This window comes from Mustela erminea, chromosome 1, assembly GCF_009829155.1.
Source record: "Mustela erminea isolate mMusErm1 chromosome 1, mMusErm1.Pri, whole genome shotgun sequence".
NCBI classification, from domain to species: domain Eukaryota; kingdom Metazoa; phylum Chordata; class Mammalia; order Carnivora; family Mustelidae; genus Mustela; species Mustela erminea.
Window position 1 is genome coordinate 57,584,565 of NC_045614.1, and position 16,021 is coordinate 57,600,585.

At 40.8% G+C, this 16,021-nt stretch overlaps 1 protein-coding gene across 4 annotated transcripts; it reads right to left on the reverse strand.

Moving 5' to 3' along the window:
• Positions 1 to 1,259: 1,259 nt before the first annotated feature.
• CNBP (CCHC-type zinc finger nucleic acid binding protein) lies at positions 1,260 to 13,442 on the reverse strand. 4 transcript variants are annotated; one of them, XM_032334722.1, is made up of 5 exons: positions 13,275 to 13,442; positions 3,909 to 4,025; positions 3,698 to 3,790; positions 3,315 to 3,513; positions 1,260 to 2,350 (listed from the first exon to the last, which is right to left on the reverse strand). In XM_032334722.1, exons 2-5 carry the CDS (start codon positions 4,009 to 4,011, stop codon positions 2,233 to 2,235), a joined length of 513 nt encoding a protein of 170 aa, XP_032190613.1. In that variant the 5' UTR covers positions 4,012 to 4,025; positions 13,275 to 13,442; the 3' UTR covers positions 1,260 to 2,232. The 4 variants fall into 4 exon arrangements, with proteins under 4 accessions (XP_032190613.1, XP_032190548.1, XP_032190466.1 ...); XM_032334657.1 differs by having other exon boundaries at positions 3,315 to 3,516; XM_032334575.1 differs by having other exon boundaries at positions 3,888 to 4,025.
• Positions 13,443 to 16,021: the final 2,579 nt, after the last annotated feature.

Consider the following 16,021-nt stretch of genomic DNA (forward strand, 5'->3'; position numbering starts at 1 on the left):
TTAAAAAAGTCTTACAACAAATCCTTCCTTGCTACAGGAACTTCTCATTGGCTTTCAGCAATTAGTTTGAATTCCCTAGAATACAAGTATTTTCACGTTGTACTTGCGCAGTCAAGATCAATGCAACTAAATGCAACCTTATGAAAGAACACTTATGTGGCCTGTGAATAGGCCCTCAGTTATGCGTATCAAAGGGCTTTAAACAAAAGGCTCCTAGGTACTACAAATGCAGGACAAAGAGCAGTTGTGTGAAGCAAAAACGGTTCTAAATATCTCACTGCTAGGTTTTCCAACTTGAGGCTGGAAAACCTTGGGGGGAAAATAACCCCATGCGTACCACCCCGTAAACCTGAATCTACATTTAACAATATTGCCTTTGAAAACAGGTCTTCCTTTATGCTGTCTTTTCCTTGCAACAAAAACAAAAATTATCAAGACATTTAACATGTCTAGTTAACATCTGATATATGTCATTTGCTCAATACAAATATCAGAGAAAGAAACTTGTTAGCTTGTATTCATGAGTGAAAGGACCTACATACCAGGACCAACATACCAGGGCTTCACACTTTTTTACTTTGCCTCCTTTTGACTATTAATGAGACCAAGTAGAAATTGGCACAGCACAGCTTAGACACCAACATCTTAACCTTGCAATGGTATAGATAAAAAAAAAAAAATGGACTACCTGGGGAAAACAATATATATCCAATGTTAAGAACCACATGGCAGTATGAAGGGGAAAGAATTAACTAAGTCGGGAAAGCATAAACCACTAACTACAGTTAGTTTAGCTGGGGGGGTGGGGGACCAAAAAAAGAGGACATAGTGTGGGGGAGGTATACTTGCGTAGGTTCTAGACTCTAGGTAGCTGTCTATTTCTCAAACAAGTTAAGCTTCCACTTATGTATGCTTATATGAGCTTTGAACTCATTTATAAAGTGAGTTTGTTCATTAAACCAAGTAATTTCTAATGTTTGTCTCAACTCTGTAACAATCTTAGAGAAACAAGAAATGAAAAACATTTCACATCCTTGTGATGCCCAGGAAAAATATCCCATGTTAAAACGTAACAATGGCATTAAAACTATCAAGAATGAACATAGAGGTAAAGGGCAGCACTGTAATGGGTCACAAAGGGAATTTTTTATATCCTTGCATAACAGGACACCAAAGGATCTATACTTCTTATAATAGCTGTTTTTCATTACTGAAGACATGACTGGGTTAGAACACAAAGAAAAGTCCAAACTGTCAGCTTTTAGTCCTCCACATTCCCCTCTTTAATATGGCATTTTGCACTATATACATTAATGAAAATTTGAAACAAACAAAAAGAACTTTAGTCAAACTCCCCTTCCTCCTCCAGCTTTATTGGATAGTTTAAAATTACATTTCTATTTTCTAGGACTTCAGTTGCTTTTTCCATCTGACTTTTTAAAAACTGATTACAGCAAATGAAACACAGTTGTCTAAGTGATATAGTATACAAAAATAACATCTTGATTTCTGTGAAAATGCATTTCTCTGCAATTCCTGAATAACTCCAAATTATGCTAACTCTGAGCATAGATGTTTACTCTGGGTTTTAGATTTAGTCTTTGAAAAAATGTGTTCTAAACCTTTGCCATCACCTTATGTATATCCAGCATCAACGCTGTGATGAAGTTGTTCCTGTTTAGGCCTTTATCCCGATTTTTCTCGCACAGCCATTAACACACGTTTGTCTTTTTTTTTTGTTTACTCCCACTCAACTGTATGTTCTATGTAGGGCCTGATACAGATGTTACTTGATGTTATTTAATAGCTACTGAGGTCAGACAATCCAAGGCCATCATTATGCTAAAATTAAAGTTATTTATGGAAGCTCATAAATACTTCCAGAATTGGTTTTACCTCCTACATGGGAACATATCCAAGAAACCCAGAACGGGCTTACTGGTCTGACTCAACTCTTCCCATTCCTCAATCCCTATTCACCAGTGGCGCGGAAAGGGGGTTCTTTAACAAAGCATTATACATAACACCTCTACCAAACTAAACATAAACTTTTTTTTTGTAGTTAAATGCAGAAAGTCGATTTTTTTCCACCCCTTTCCTCCTTTTACACGGCAAGTAAAGCTCACTGGCCTGGGAGTAGCCTCTATCTGCCAACCTTTGGCCAGTGAAGAGGATTCAGAGAAAATAATACAACCATCAATCAGAAAAAGGAGGGGCGACAAAGGAAAATAATTAAGCTGTGGCTTCAATCGTGCATTCCCGTGCAAGGTGCCCTGACTCGCCACAGCGGTAACAGTTGACTTCACTTGTCTTGCTGCAGTTGATGGCTACGTGACCAGTTTCACCACACCTTAAAAAAAAGAGAGAGAGTTTTCACAATGTACTCAGAAAATGCAAAACTGTACTGGAGCAATAGTAACTGAGGAACAAAAAGCATAGCAATGAAGCAATGCATTTTCTTCCCTCAAGAGTCTCATTAACCCCTAAATTAAGAGCAGAAGCAGGAATTAAGTAACAAAGCACTCAATTATGCAGCCAAAGGCATAAAATTAGAATTTTCACCATTAACAGATCCACCAAAAACACCAAAAACAGGGACACCTGGATGCCTCAACTGGTTAACCAACTGACTTTTAATTTCAGCCCAGATCATGAGCTCATAGTCATGATATCAAGCCCTAAGCCCCATTCTGTGCTGGGCATGGAACCTGCTTGGGATTCTCTCTCCCTCCAAAATGCTAAAATCAATGACATTGGCTAAGATGTACCTTCTTCTTAAGTTGTATTTAAGTAATCTCTAAACCCAGGTAGGACTCAAAATCATGTCCCCAAGATCAAGAGTTGCACTCTCCTCTGAATGAGCCAGCCAGGTGCCCCAAGATGTACCTTTATACAAATTAATCTCTAAGATTTCACTGGTAGATACTTATCAAAACTTTCCAAGTTTTATACCTTAAATATGTACATTTTATTGTATGTTTTATCCACAAAGATTTCTGGTTGTTTTGTGTATGGGAATTACAGTTTTCTACAATGCCTCTGAAAACTCCAAATTACAGCAGAAGAGTTCTTATTTTTAAATCGTTAAAAGTTCCAAAGTTGTGTAAGTTGTCCAGCTGCCATAAGCCACAAGCCTTGATGGCAGAACAGTGACTCATGTACAGACAGGCTGCTGGTTACATATGATGAAAATTATCATCATCTGGTCACAGCCAACTTTCAATAAATGGTCCCCAAGTCCCTTCCATTTATATGTAACTCACTTCTAAAATAATCTCTGCCACAAGGCTTCCTCTAGCAACACTCTAACTTACCTATAGCACTTCACTTTGGTGCAGTCTTTCTGAATGTGTCCAAATTCTCCACAAGAATAGCACTTCTGCTCATCCGCATGGTCACAGTCACGAGCCAGATGGCCTGGTTTGCCACAGTTGTAGCAGCACTGCTCTCGCTCTCTCTTGGGCTCCTTGCAGTCCTTGGCAATGTGGCCACCTCTACCGCAGTTATAGCAGGCTTCAACAATAAGGAAAAGAAGCAGACCAAGACTATAAAACCTTTACAAAACACTGCTTTGTTTTAAGCCATACAATACAAAACCTCAAAGGTATTAAGTCTTTCCTAATGCTATGTGCAGCAGTAGTACATGCTCACCTCTCCAAATTCTACAAGAGTATGAAAAGAAGTGTTAAATACTTACCATCCTCTTGAAGATCACAATCCTTGGCAAGATGACCAGACTCACCACAGCGATAACAGATGTCTGGAAGAGATGAGGAAACAAACTGGAAACCTATTTTGGGCAAAAACAAAAGAATTTGGCTAATTAGGCCAGTCTTGATACTAATAAACACTGAAGTGCTTCAAAATTTTTTATTCGACAAAAATACCTCTATCCGAGGTAAAACCACCTCTGCCACGGCTTCTCATTCCACGACCACGGCCTCCACCAGTAGGGCATTCCCGGGCCCAATGGCCAGATCGTCCACACTTGAAACACTCATTGCTGCTCATGGCTGCAGTTAGATCTTCGAAATATTAAAAATGACATTGTTAAACTACTTGAAATTACTTTTAGCTTTTACTGCCCTTTTAGTGTATTTTGGATAATTATTCTGAAGGAAGAAGCCAGCATATATACTGGTTAGAAAAAGGGCCACACAACTATGTACTTAGGCATCGTATGCCTATTAAGAAATATAGTAAAACTGAAAAAATGTAAAACATTTTGATATAATTTGATTTTTAAAACCATTAAATTATGAATATGTGGACTAATACAAATGTTATTCAGTTATTAATGGGGTGATAGAATGCACATCCATATAAGAAATAATAGTATCTCCTTCCAGGTCTAATTTAATGGCCACATTTTCATGGTTACAAGCCAGTCAACTTTATTTTGAGCAACGGGTTATTTAATGGTCATAAAATCGGAATAGCTCAAAACAACAGAACCACAGTATGTACTTTGAGAGTGAGGGGTAGCTAAAGAGAAACTTTCTAACTTTAGCATCTAACAGTGCCTAGTTAACCGCAGCACTTGTCTGCAGACTCTTTACAGCAGACATGTTAAAAGAAATGCAGGATATAAATTTTCTCTAGAAGATACAATATGTTAAAAATATTAGAAAAACAACAAAAGGGTACACCAAAGTATCAAAACCATCTAAAGCCCAGGACCTTTTTTTTTTTTTCTTTTATTCTCTTCTTTCTCAATTTTCCTGTAGTTTTACATTTCAAACAAGGCTATCTGGAATGTCACAACAGATTCCTTTATTGGGTATTATTTACAAGGGGGCCAAAACTCCCACTAAAGCAAATGAATTTTATACTACTTATGTAACAATCTAAAAATAAACAGGAACTATTCCTGGAATAGAATGGAACTCCTAGGAAAGTGGTTTTAAAAAAACAAACTAGCTCAGAACAATGTAGCATAGTAACTTCCACATCTCAATATCTTTACCCTATTCCCAGTGTCAACCCATGGTACACCAAGTTTTTTAACTACCCTCTCAAAGATAAGCACCATGATGTAGCAAAACAACTAAGACTGACTAGAGAGTGTAATTATCCAAGTCAACCACAGTACCAAAATTCAAGTGACAGTGAAATGCTAAAGTCCCCCCTCCCCGCCACCCTTTCAGTAACCAGTTCATTGCTAAGTTATAGAGAATCCACTAACTAAAAATTAAGCTAAGTTCAGTTTCAGACGTTTCCATTGTCAAATATTCAAAAGAACTCAATACTTACCCCAAGTATCTACAATCAGATTCAGGGTAAGTTTTCAAAGGGATCTTTTTATCAATTCCTGCTACTTGCCATATAAACACATTACCAAAAATGGGCTGGGGGGGAAGGACAGGCAGGGACCAGCATGGGATACTTAAGAGTTAGTGGTTTCAGGGGTACCTGAGTGGCTCAGTCAGTTAGGTGTTCAACTTATGATTTAAAATGACTCAGGTCATAATCTCATGGGCAGATCAGCAGAGAATCTGCTTAAGATTCTCTCTCCCTCCCCACCCTTCAAATAAATCTTAAAAAAAAAAAAAAAAAAAAAGGTTAGTGGTTTCAGGATACATAATGCACATTTCTAGTCAGAAGAAAACAGCCAGGGGCACCTGGGTGGCTCAGTGAGTTAAAGCCTCTGGCTTCGGCTCAGGTTATGATCCCAGGATCCTGGGATCAAGCCCCACATCGGGCTCTCTGCTCAGTAGGGAGCCTGCTTCCCTTCCTCTCTCCCTAATGTGATCTCTGTCAAATAAATACATAAAATCTTAAAAAAAAAAAAAAAAAAAGGAAGAAAACAGCCAATAAAGATTAAAAATGTGTTTTTGCAAAGCATGAGATTACATTTGCTTTTTTTTTTACTAGTATTTGCCTTTTAAGTCATATAAAGTACTGGTTACCACCAGAAAGAAAAGTTAGGATAAAAAATAATAAAAAATAAAAAGATCACAGAAAAGAGCTGCTTATGGTACCCTGTACCCTCCTTTTCATTTTGCATCTTCTCCAGTTTATTATAGCCAGACCAATTTAAGCACATTTAACTACTGATGTCAATGAATTCTTTGCACAGAAATGATCACTTCCTTTTATAAGGTAATACAGGCAATCTGACAAGTCCTGAGTATTTTATCATTTAATATTTAAACAAGAGGGGCTCCTGGCTGGCTCAGTCAGTTCAGTGTCCAACTCTTGATTCTGGCTCAGGTCATGACCTCAGGGTTGTGAGGTCAAGCCCTGTGTCAGACTCCTCCTACAGCAGGGAATCTGCTGGAGGTTCTCTCCCCTGCCCCCCACACTCTCTCTCAAATAAACGAATCATAAATACTATATATGTATAGGGCTCCTGGTTGGCTCAGTCAGTTAAGTGTCTGCTTAGGCTCAGGTATGATCTCTGGGTCCTGGGATCAAGCGCTGCTGGTCTGTAGGGAGTCTGCTTCTCCCTCTCCCACTTGTTCATGCTCTAATAAGTTTTTTTTTTTTTTTTAAGATTTTATTTATTTATTTGACAGAGAGAGCAGAGAGCTCCCTGCGGAGCAGAGAGCCAGATGCAGGGCTTGATCCCAGGTCCATGGGATCATGACCTGAGCCAAAGGCAGAGGCTTTAACCCACTGAGCCACCCAGGCACCCCTCTAATAAGATCTTTTAAAAAATTACATTTACTGATATATATGTAAACAAGATTAACTTGTCTTTTAAAAAATATCATAATCAGGGACGCCTGGGTGGCTCGGTTGGTTGGACGACTGCCTTCAGCTCGGGTCATGATCCCAGAGTCCTGGGATCGAGTCCCGCATCGGGCTCCCGGCTCCACGGGGAGTCTGCTTCTCTCTCTGGCCTTCTCCTCGCTCATGTTCTCTCTCACTGTCTCTCTCTCGAATAAATAGATAAAATTTAAAAAAAAAAAAAGTAAAAAAAAATATCATAATCATATTCAATACACATTTCTTTTTTTTTTTAAGATTTTATTTATTTGTCAGAGAGCGAGCGAGCGAGAGCAAGCACAGGCAGACAGAGTGGAAGGTAGAGTCAGAGGGAGAAGCAGGCTCCCTGCGGAGCAAGGAGCCTGATGTGGGACTCGATCCCAGGATGCTGGGATCATGACCTGAGCCGAAGGCAGCTGCTTAACCAACTGAGCCACCCAGGCGTCCCTCAATACACATTTCTAAAGCTACTTTCAATCACCCCTTTAGACTGATGCTTTAAAAGAACACTTTATTCTATAATAAACTACAAAAGAAATATGTTACAATGAATCATCATGTATATAAAGTAGGTTTACTTTCAGCATAGAAATACAAGTTTAAAAAACTACTCAAGAACTGATTTCTCTGGGTGCCTGGGTGGCTCAGTGAAGCACCTACCCTTCTACCCTTCAGCTTGGGTCATGATCCCAGGGTCCTGAGATGGAGCCCCCATCTGGCTCTTTACTCAGGGAGCCTGCTTCTCCCTCTCTGTCAAATAAATAAATAAGTAAAAAGAAGATACCACCCCCCCCAAATTGATTCATCTATGTGTACAGTTTTTCATGAATTGTTTCTCCATTTTGTCTTATCTCAATGCACAGGAACCAGATCCAAAATGAACAGGAAGAAAAAGAAATCACAGGAAAAGTACTTCTGGAAAGAAGACAATTAGTTAAAATAACATTTAAAGATTAAACACTACACTCTACTTCTTCTCCTCACCCTAATTCCTAATTGAAATTTGGTTAAAGTGTAATCATTTCTGTATGAACCACAAATTATTTAGGGAAAGCAGTATTTCTCCATTTAGACAGTAATTAACAACTCTACTAAAGAGATAGGCAACTTTATACACTTTAACTAGTTTTAGGTATTTGCTTTGCCATCAACAAATTTTAGTCTCACATAATTTTGTTTACTGGAATAAATCCAGGTCAAAAAACAAAAAAAAAAAAACAAAACAAAAAAAGAAGTCTTTAAGGGAAAGAAACATTTCATTAACATCCCAAAGACCCATCATCAGTAGGCCATATGCTTTCTCAAAGTTCTTCCCAGTGGGCTTAGGTAATGTATTTGCAATCTGCCTTCTCCCCCTTTGGTCAAACCAATCACAGTCAATTAGCTGTTCTACATTTTCACTTAGTCTCCTGTGATAGATCTGTCTCATCAGTAACATTAAACCAACCGATTCCCACTATGTTTTAGAGACCAATCACTTATCCTAGAAGAAGGTCCCCTTACTAATATTCATCTTATATGCAAAATGTAGTTAATTAAAAGGTCTTTATAGAGAATTATATGCTATTCCCTATGAAAAGAGGCAGTAAGGTAAGACCGTAGAGAATTATGGTTCTGTGATTCTCACTGCCTATGACTACTCCTGGCTGGAATTTTGCTGTACTGTGCTGCCGCTGCCCTCTCCACCTGTCACAACCTTTTCCAACCTTCAATGGCCAACTCAAATGCCAACTCTTATAAAAGAATCTGACCACATCTCCTAGACTGGAACTCTCTTTCCTATTAAAGCTGACAGTACTTTATTGGTATCTGTCTGAAGACACTACTATATTGACTTTTATCATATTCCTGAGGGCAGAGAACAAGTAATTCACCTTTCAATCACAACACCCCATACAATTATCCTTTTAGTAGAAGTTACACTCAGTACTTTAACTGCTTCCGGGAAGGGGACAATTAATAATCATTTGCCGAATGAAACAAACAGTTTCTTGTACAGACTCAACCCAATCTAACCAAGTACTAACACCTAAATTCTTGCTATCACAAGCGTTACTGCACCATTAATTTAAAGTAACAATGTAGGGGCACCTGCGTGGCTCAGTCAGTTGGGCATCTGCCTTCAGCTTATGATCCCAGGGTCATGGGATAGATCTGCAAGTTGGGCTCCCTGCTCAGTGGGAAGTCTGCTGCTTCCTCTCCCTCTGCCCTTCCTGCCCGTTTGTGTGCTGTCATAAAATCTTAAAAAAAGTAAAAAAAAGGTTATGTATTTTTAAATTATGTTCTCATTGAGGATGTACTATCACTCTCAAAAAATGTTTATTTCAGATTATCTAATAAAATTCTATTACTCCAGGAATTCACAATCTACTAGACCTCTAGTATTTTATGGAATGCTACAAGACATATCTACTAATAAAGATAAAAGGAGAGCATGTATTTCCTTCTTTTTGCTGCTAAAAATCATTGCTTGTATCTACATGGATTATCACTGTCACACAGTAAAGATCTGGAAACTCTTTTAACAGGTAAGCCTGGGTAACACCTGCTGTGTTACCTCAAACAATTTAAAGTCTGTCCTTTTCAGGAAAAAAGATGATAAAACTGATCTGTAATAAGGATTGTTACCAGGGATCTTGTCCTTAACAGGTGTCCAACTTAAAAACTTTATGGGTTTATGTCCCCCATTTAGTCTTTCTACTTTTCCCTCAATTAAGTTAAGACTGCGTACAGGTGGATTAGAACCCAGTGCAAGGCCTACAGAGCAGCTTACAACAGGGCACACTCTGCTTATAGTCAAGTTTCCCATCTCGAAGTCTACTTCCTAAATGGAATGAAGACGTAAGAAAAATTGGGTAATAATGCCAAACGACTTTATATTTCCAACAACAGAAACCAGTTATTTAGTTCCCACTTCACATTTTCATGATGCAAACCAGCTTAAAGAAATGCAGGAGGGGTGCCTGGGTGGCTCAGTGGTTGAGTGAATGCCTTCTGCTCAGGTCCTGATCCCAGGGTCCTGGGATGGAGTCCTGCATCAGGCTCCCCGCTTGGCAGGGGGCCTGCTTGTCCCTCTCCCACTCCCCTGCTTGTGTTCCTTCTCTCACTGTGTCCCCGTCAAATAAATAAAATTTAAAAATCTTAAAAAGAAAAAAGAAATGCAGGAGAATGCGGCATGCCAGGCAGCAGTAAGACAGTCAAGATACCACTTGAAAAGACCGAAAATCCACTGAGAGACCATATATAATTAAGAGGTCCGACTATTTTACACTCATCTAGGCTTAAATTCTGGAATTGATACAAAAACATTATTGATTATAATAACTTGTCTTTATCAATGTAAGTGTTCCACCATTTCTGATACTAAGTACAAAGCTAGTAAACTATTTAAATCTTAACAGCACACTTTCAAGACTAACAATGTGAATCCCAGTTAAGACCCTAACTCTGGCTACAAATATATTTAAGTAGTAACGGGCAAGTGGGGGGGGTTGACAAGTTTTTTGTGGATCTGGCTCTCTATTGCTTTACATGGTTTTCATAACCTAGCTGTTGTGTATCCACATTTACTGTATCTCCAGTTATTTCCCTTAAGTGTAGGATTATCCCTGACTCATTCATGCTGCTGACCTAACTATATCCGTATCACAGGGGAGCTTTTGCCCCTCTGAAGGTACTCATCATTATGCTCTAATAAATCAGTTTAGTGTTCCAACATGGTACTGAAACACTTCAGACCCTTAAGATAGATAAACTACAGACAGAAAGGAAGGAAGCAAGTTACGCTGTACACTGCCTGCATTCTGGCCAGAATAAAGGAGACCAGAATTTAATACTGGGAGTGATTCTGGGTTTTCACCCTGGTTCCTGCCCTGATTACCCCAGAGGGTTTTAATAACTAAATATCTACTATGACTCAAAGGTTAATAAACATATTATCTGTAATCCTTACAACCCTGCAAGTTAAGGTATTCTTGTTCCCATTTCACTGGCAAGGAGACTGAAGATCTGAAACTGTGTTAAAACATGTTAATTTGTAATGCCAAAAATCTTCTCTTTAGGTAAACTGAAACTAGAACTCATCAACCTTTTAAAAACCCACTGTCATGTATTAATTTATTCACAGTATACCATCACACAGCTTTCCTGAATTTGAAGCCAAGACAGATTTTCTGAACCTTCTTTGTGGTAGAACTTAAAGAGTGTCACCACAGAACCAAAGACTGGCAACCTGATTTCACCAGTTAACAGCCTCATTTGTAATTATGGAGCCACTCCAGGTGAGCACTATACTACACTTTCATACTACTGCTTAACAGATTCTACCTACTTACAACTTAAATTTTGGTGGCCACAAGCTCTCACTTTATTATTCCAGCAGTTCTTCACAACACAAAAATGATGCACAGCTTACTGAATTCTCACAAGCATGCCCTTACTGCAGCAGCAACTGACACTGCCAGAATAGGAGTTCTATTAAGTCAGACAGTAGGGAAAGAGCATTCTCCACATAGCAGACCAGGATGCCTTGGCATCAGTCTTCTGGCTCTCCACTTACTGTCAGAAGGCTAGGAAGAGGAAAGAAGCCAACAATTTTTAAAAACTCTCTCTCGCAAGAGGGGGGAAAAAAAACTGCAAAATCTCTCTTGTGGTCAAGTGCTTAGCCAACAGACCATTCCAATTATTCAAACTGTAGTTCTATCGCTTTTAAGCACCAATCCGGTAACTTCTCATATACATACCACATATTTTTATTAGATTTTTTTAAAAAGGCAAAATAATCCAAAGTCATATAACCATTTACAAAACCCATTTATAATACCTTAAAGAAGAGATCCAGTTGTTCAAACGCTAGTGTAATAAATGCCCTTTGGTCTTCCACTGATTTGGCTCAAAATATTTGACAGAAACTCTACATCTGTTTGAAACACATTACCCCCCATCAGTATGAAAACATGGACCTTTAGGCTGCTAAGACTTACCCAAGTTTTCCAATGTGACACATGCAGATAAGTACACAAACATAAACTGTTAGCTTTAAAAAAAAAAAAAAAAACCCTGCTGCCAAGAGTTGTGATTTGGAAAAAATTTTAAGTCCTTAATTCAGCCCTTGGGAATAATTTTTTTTTTATATTCCAGTACAGAGAGCTCCTTGTAGACAAGAATCAGGCTCAACAAGCTAAACACAGTGTGTACATAGGTACATCGCTTTTGTAGGGATTTGATTAAACCATGATCAGAGTGATCTTTTAAGCACTGAAAATGACTGCTCTGCAGAAGGAAAAAAAAGCCTAAGAGGTAAGAATTTCATCTCATACATCTTTTAAAAGCCCGCAAAATGGTACATGCAATTTATAGTGTTTGGGCAAAAGTAACCAAGTTGCTATCTTAATTTATGGTAACTCCTCCATGCGGAAATTAACTGGTTATATTTCTTTCAAAAATGAGATCCAACAATAGGAAAGAAGGAAACTTTTTTTTTTTTTTAATTTGTATACTCTGGGGTATGATGAGGATGTAGGATGTAAATTAATCCAGACTCCTGGCTTCTTACCTTCTCTATGGCTCTTTCTGGATAATGACTGAAACACACTATCCCAAGTCACAGAGGACTACTGAGCCGTATTTGCTTTTTCTAAGACCTCCAAGACCAGATGTAGTCACTTCCTTTGGAAGTGCCCTGTGGCTGAGACCATGTGGTTAACATGTGGCAACAAGCATATGCCTTACCCCTAATAAAATCAACACTCAAACCCAAATGTGGGCAATTATGTCGTCCTATAATAGGTTTTCACATTTGGAATATCTAGATGGGGACTGGTCCATCAACTTTCACGTCTCAATTTCAAATTAAGTTGTATTTGTTTAATCCACGAAATGGCTGGATTTCGTTGATTCACGGAAAGCAAGACCTATCCACCTCTTTTTTGAATTGCAATGTTAAGAGAAGTAACCTAGCATCTGAACCACGATAAAAATTCAAGTATGGAGAGTACGAATTTCGAAGATTCTCGGGCCTTCTGGCGGAGTATCCCACCACTCTAAACCCAAGCGCGTCTCCAGTGACCCTTTTCTTAGCCCATCACTACCCCACCACATGGCCTGCATAAATACCAAAACCCATCCCCCCCTCCAACCACACCAGGGTCCTTTTCCCACCACAGAGCCTCCTTCCAAGAAGTTCCCGCCAAATCGACCCTCCGGCCAGCATTCCGCGACCCTCGAAGTCTCAGGGCCTCAGTCCCAAGGGCGCACGGGCTGGGGCCTCCTTTGCTGTGAGGCTGCGGCCTGGGGTGCGGCCTTGGCTCTGGAAGAGGCCCCGAGGCGCGGCGACCCCGCTTCCCAAGACGGAAGGAAAGGCGGCAGGGACGCCCGACTGCGGCAGGCCGGAAAGCTGAACATGAGGTGGCGGTGGCAGCCGAGTTTCCCGCCTGACGCAGCAGCAGAGCAGGCCAGAGTGCGGCCGCCATCGCCGCCTCACCGCTCCCAACCTCTCCGTCCACCTCGGCCAGGGCCCGCACCGCGACTTCCCCCCAACCCCAGGCCCCGCTCTAGGCCCTCACCTTCAGCGTCTGAGCGGGCCCGCAGCGGCGGAGACTCGGACGCAGGTCTGGGAAAGGAGGCTCACAAGGTAGCGGCTGTTTATTTTCAGGGTCCTTGCCTGCGCCACACGCGGGTCTGCACACGGCCCCACACACGCCGCTGCGCACGGCTCTCCTCCGCCTCGCCCACGCGGCCAATCAGCACGCGGAGCTCCGCCGTCCAATCAGAGCCGCCCCAGAGGAGGGCCGCCCAGCTTGAGCGCGGCGCGGGGCGGGGCGGGCTTCTACCTCCGCGCGCCACGGCCTTTCCCGGCGTGCCCTGCGCGCGGCCTTTCCCGCCCGGAACCCCAGGTCCCGACCTTTCTTGGGCCCTTTCCGCTTATTCCAGGCTCCACCCCACCCGGGGGGAATTTGGGTGTCCAGCGTTGTGATCTCTCGTGGCGCCTGGCGACCAGGGATGCTAGAGGGCGGGTCTCAGTGAAATGGCTGTGATTAGCGTGGGATCAGGGAAACTCCCTATCGATACCTTTTGGGGCTCAGAAAAAAGGGTCAGCTCGGAGACCTCTGTTTGGGATTTTCAGAGCTAGGACCCATTTCCTAAAACACACATCTCAGTTTAGGGAAAGGTCGCGGCAGCCAACTGACAGAAGTTGCTGTGGCTGTAGGTCACAGGCCCTAAGTTTTGTTTTGGTTTTTGTGAGCTTAGGCAGAGCCTGGAAGCCCTGATGCTTAAACCTCTTAACAGATAAACTAGCACCAACAACGCTCACAAAATGCACCCCAGGAGGGAAAGGGACCTGCCCTGCGGAGGGTGTGAAGACTCCGAAGGAATGGCTCTGAGACTTCTCTGCCCCACAACACACCTTGTGACCATTTAACACATTGATGAGTCACATTCCCTGCGACTCAAGGGGGTCACACGGTGTGCCAGGAGATCCATCTGGCCTGGGCTGTCATGTTCAGGAATGGCTTTAGTTGAGATTTCGTATCTTCTCCAAGAAAGCCTGGATACGTAGTCATAGATATAAATGTTGAATGTGAACTAAAATTTCAAGACTTTTGTGTACCATCTTGAAATTACTTTTGTTAAAAAGAGGAGAAAAAATTGAAGAACTCCCCAGTCTCTTGAGCTCTAAAAGCCCTGAAATTACTATAGTCACCTATTAACTTAATATGCTCCTCAAGGTTGGTAAGCAGCCAAGTTGTTGGCTGGTATATCCCAGAAATTTACTTTTCATTCCTTTAATGAGCATCTTATTTGAAATTAATTGCACAGATCTATTAAGATGTTAAAACCGTCATAAACAGTCCTTGTTTGTAGCATTAGTTCGGTGAGTAGCTGTGAAGACTTTACCCGTCCTTTGCCCTTGGTCTCATCCCATTGAATCCTCCCAGTCCCCAGGCTGTATGTCTTTTGAAATCATGTTGGTAGTAAGACACAGTGGTTAAGAGCACAGGTGTTGAGAATAAGGCATTAAACCTGGATTCAAATCACTAGTGCTTAATCACTGTATAGTGCATTTAGCAAGTTGTGCTCAACACAGCGCTTAATGAAGGATAGCAATCATCAAAGAGTGAATCACCTATTTCAAGGGCCAGTGATTTTTTTTTTGCAAGCTTTTTTTAGCCAAGAAAATTAAAGTAAAAACATATGAAAATTCAGTTTGAAAGGGTCCCAATCTTCCAATAAGATTGAACTGCCTAGCAGTTTGTATATTGAATTATATAACACCAGAGTTACCAATAATAAAACTGTTTTGTGCTTACATGGTTTTATCACCAAGAAGCTTACTCAGCTTTATAGATTTCCCCTCCCTAACTGATTAATCTTTATAATATCTCCAGGTAAGTAGTAGTGCAGCATTTGCAGACACTTAAGTAGTGATTTCCTAAGCCCCAGCAGTGAGTCAGTATAATGCAAGAGGCTAAATGAAGGAAGTCCACCTTGTATGCATCCAAGCCACGCCAGGAAAACTAGTTAAATTATCATAGTAACCATCAATTCCTATTTTTGACCTGATTTTTATTTATCATTCCAACAACAGTGCTTACATAAATGTTTGATATTTATTATAGATGCAGGGACAGAATGTTCCTAATGTTAAAAAATTTTTTTTAAAAAGAGGGTGGATGTAAAATAGACAGTGGACATAAGGTTTTGCAGGTTTCAAAAGACTAAAGTGGAAGGAATGGAAATGTAATGTAGTTTTTGCTGCTTAGCTCTGGTAACAGGTAATGGCTCTTCTCTACCTGGCATCCAGCTTTCTGCAATAACTATTACTATTAACAGAGCCACACTGATCATGAGGCATTCTGTCTCCAGAGGTTTATGATGGAATTTAAGTATACTCGTTTGTGTTGTCTGGATATGCCCTTGGGTATACCTATTTCACTAGAGATGCTTGAAAAGAAGAAAGGAAAAAGCCAGCCTACTCAAAAGATAAACTGCCAACCATATATGAAGAAAGAGTCCCTCCTCTAAAAATATGTTTTCTCCCCCTCGTCCCTTCCAGTGTTCAGTCTTACCCAGTCTTTCCCACTTTTTGTGCTCAGCACTGTTAACTGTTACAAAGATAACTAGCTCAGATGTAGACCTTTCCCCAGAAGATCTCGCAAGATGAAATGGACCATAAGAAAGTACTAAGTGGGGGTGCCTGGGGGGCACCTTGGGGGGCTCAGTTGATTATGTTTGTGCCTTCTGCTCAGGTCACAGTCTCAGGGTCCTGGGATCAAATCCCGCATCAGGCTCCCTGCCCAGGGGGGGCTCT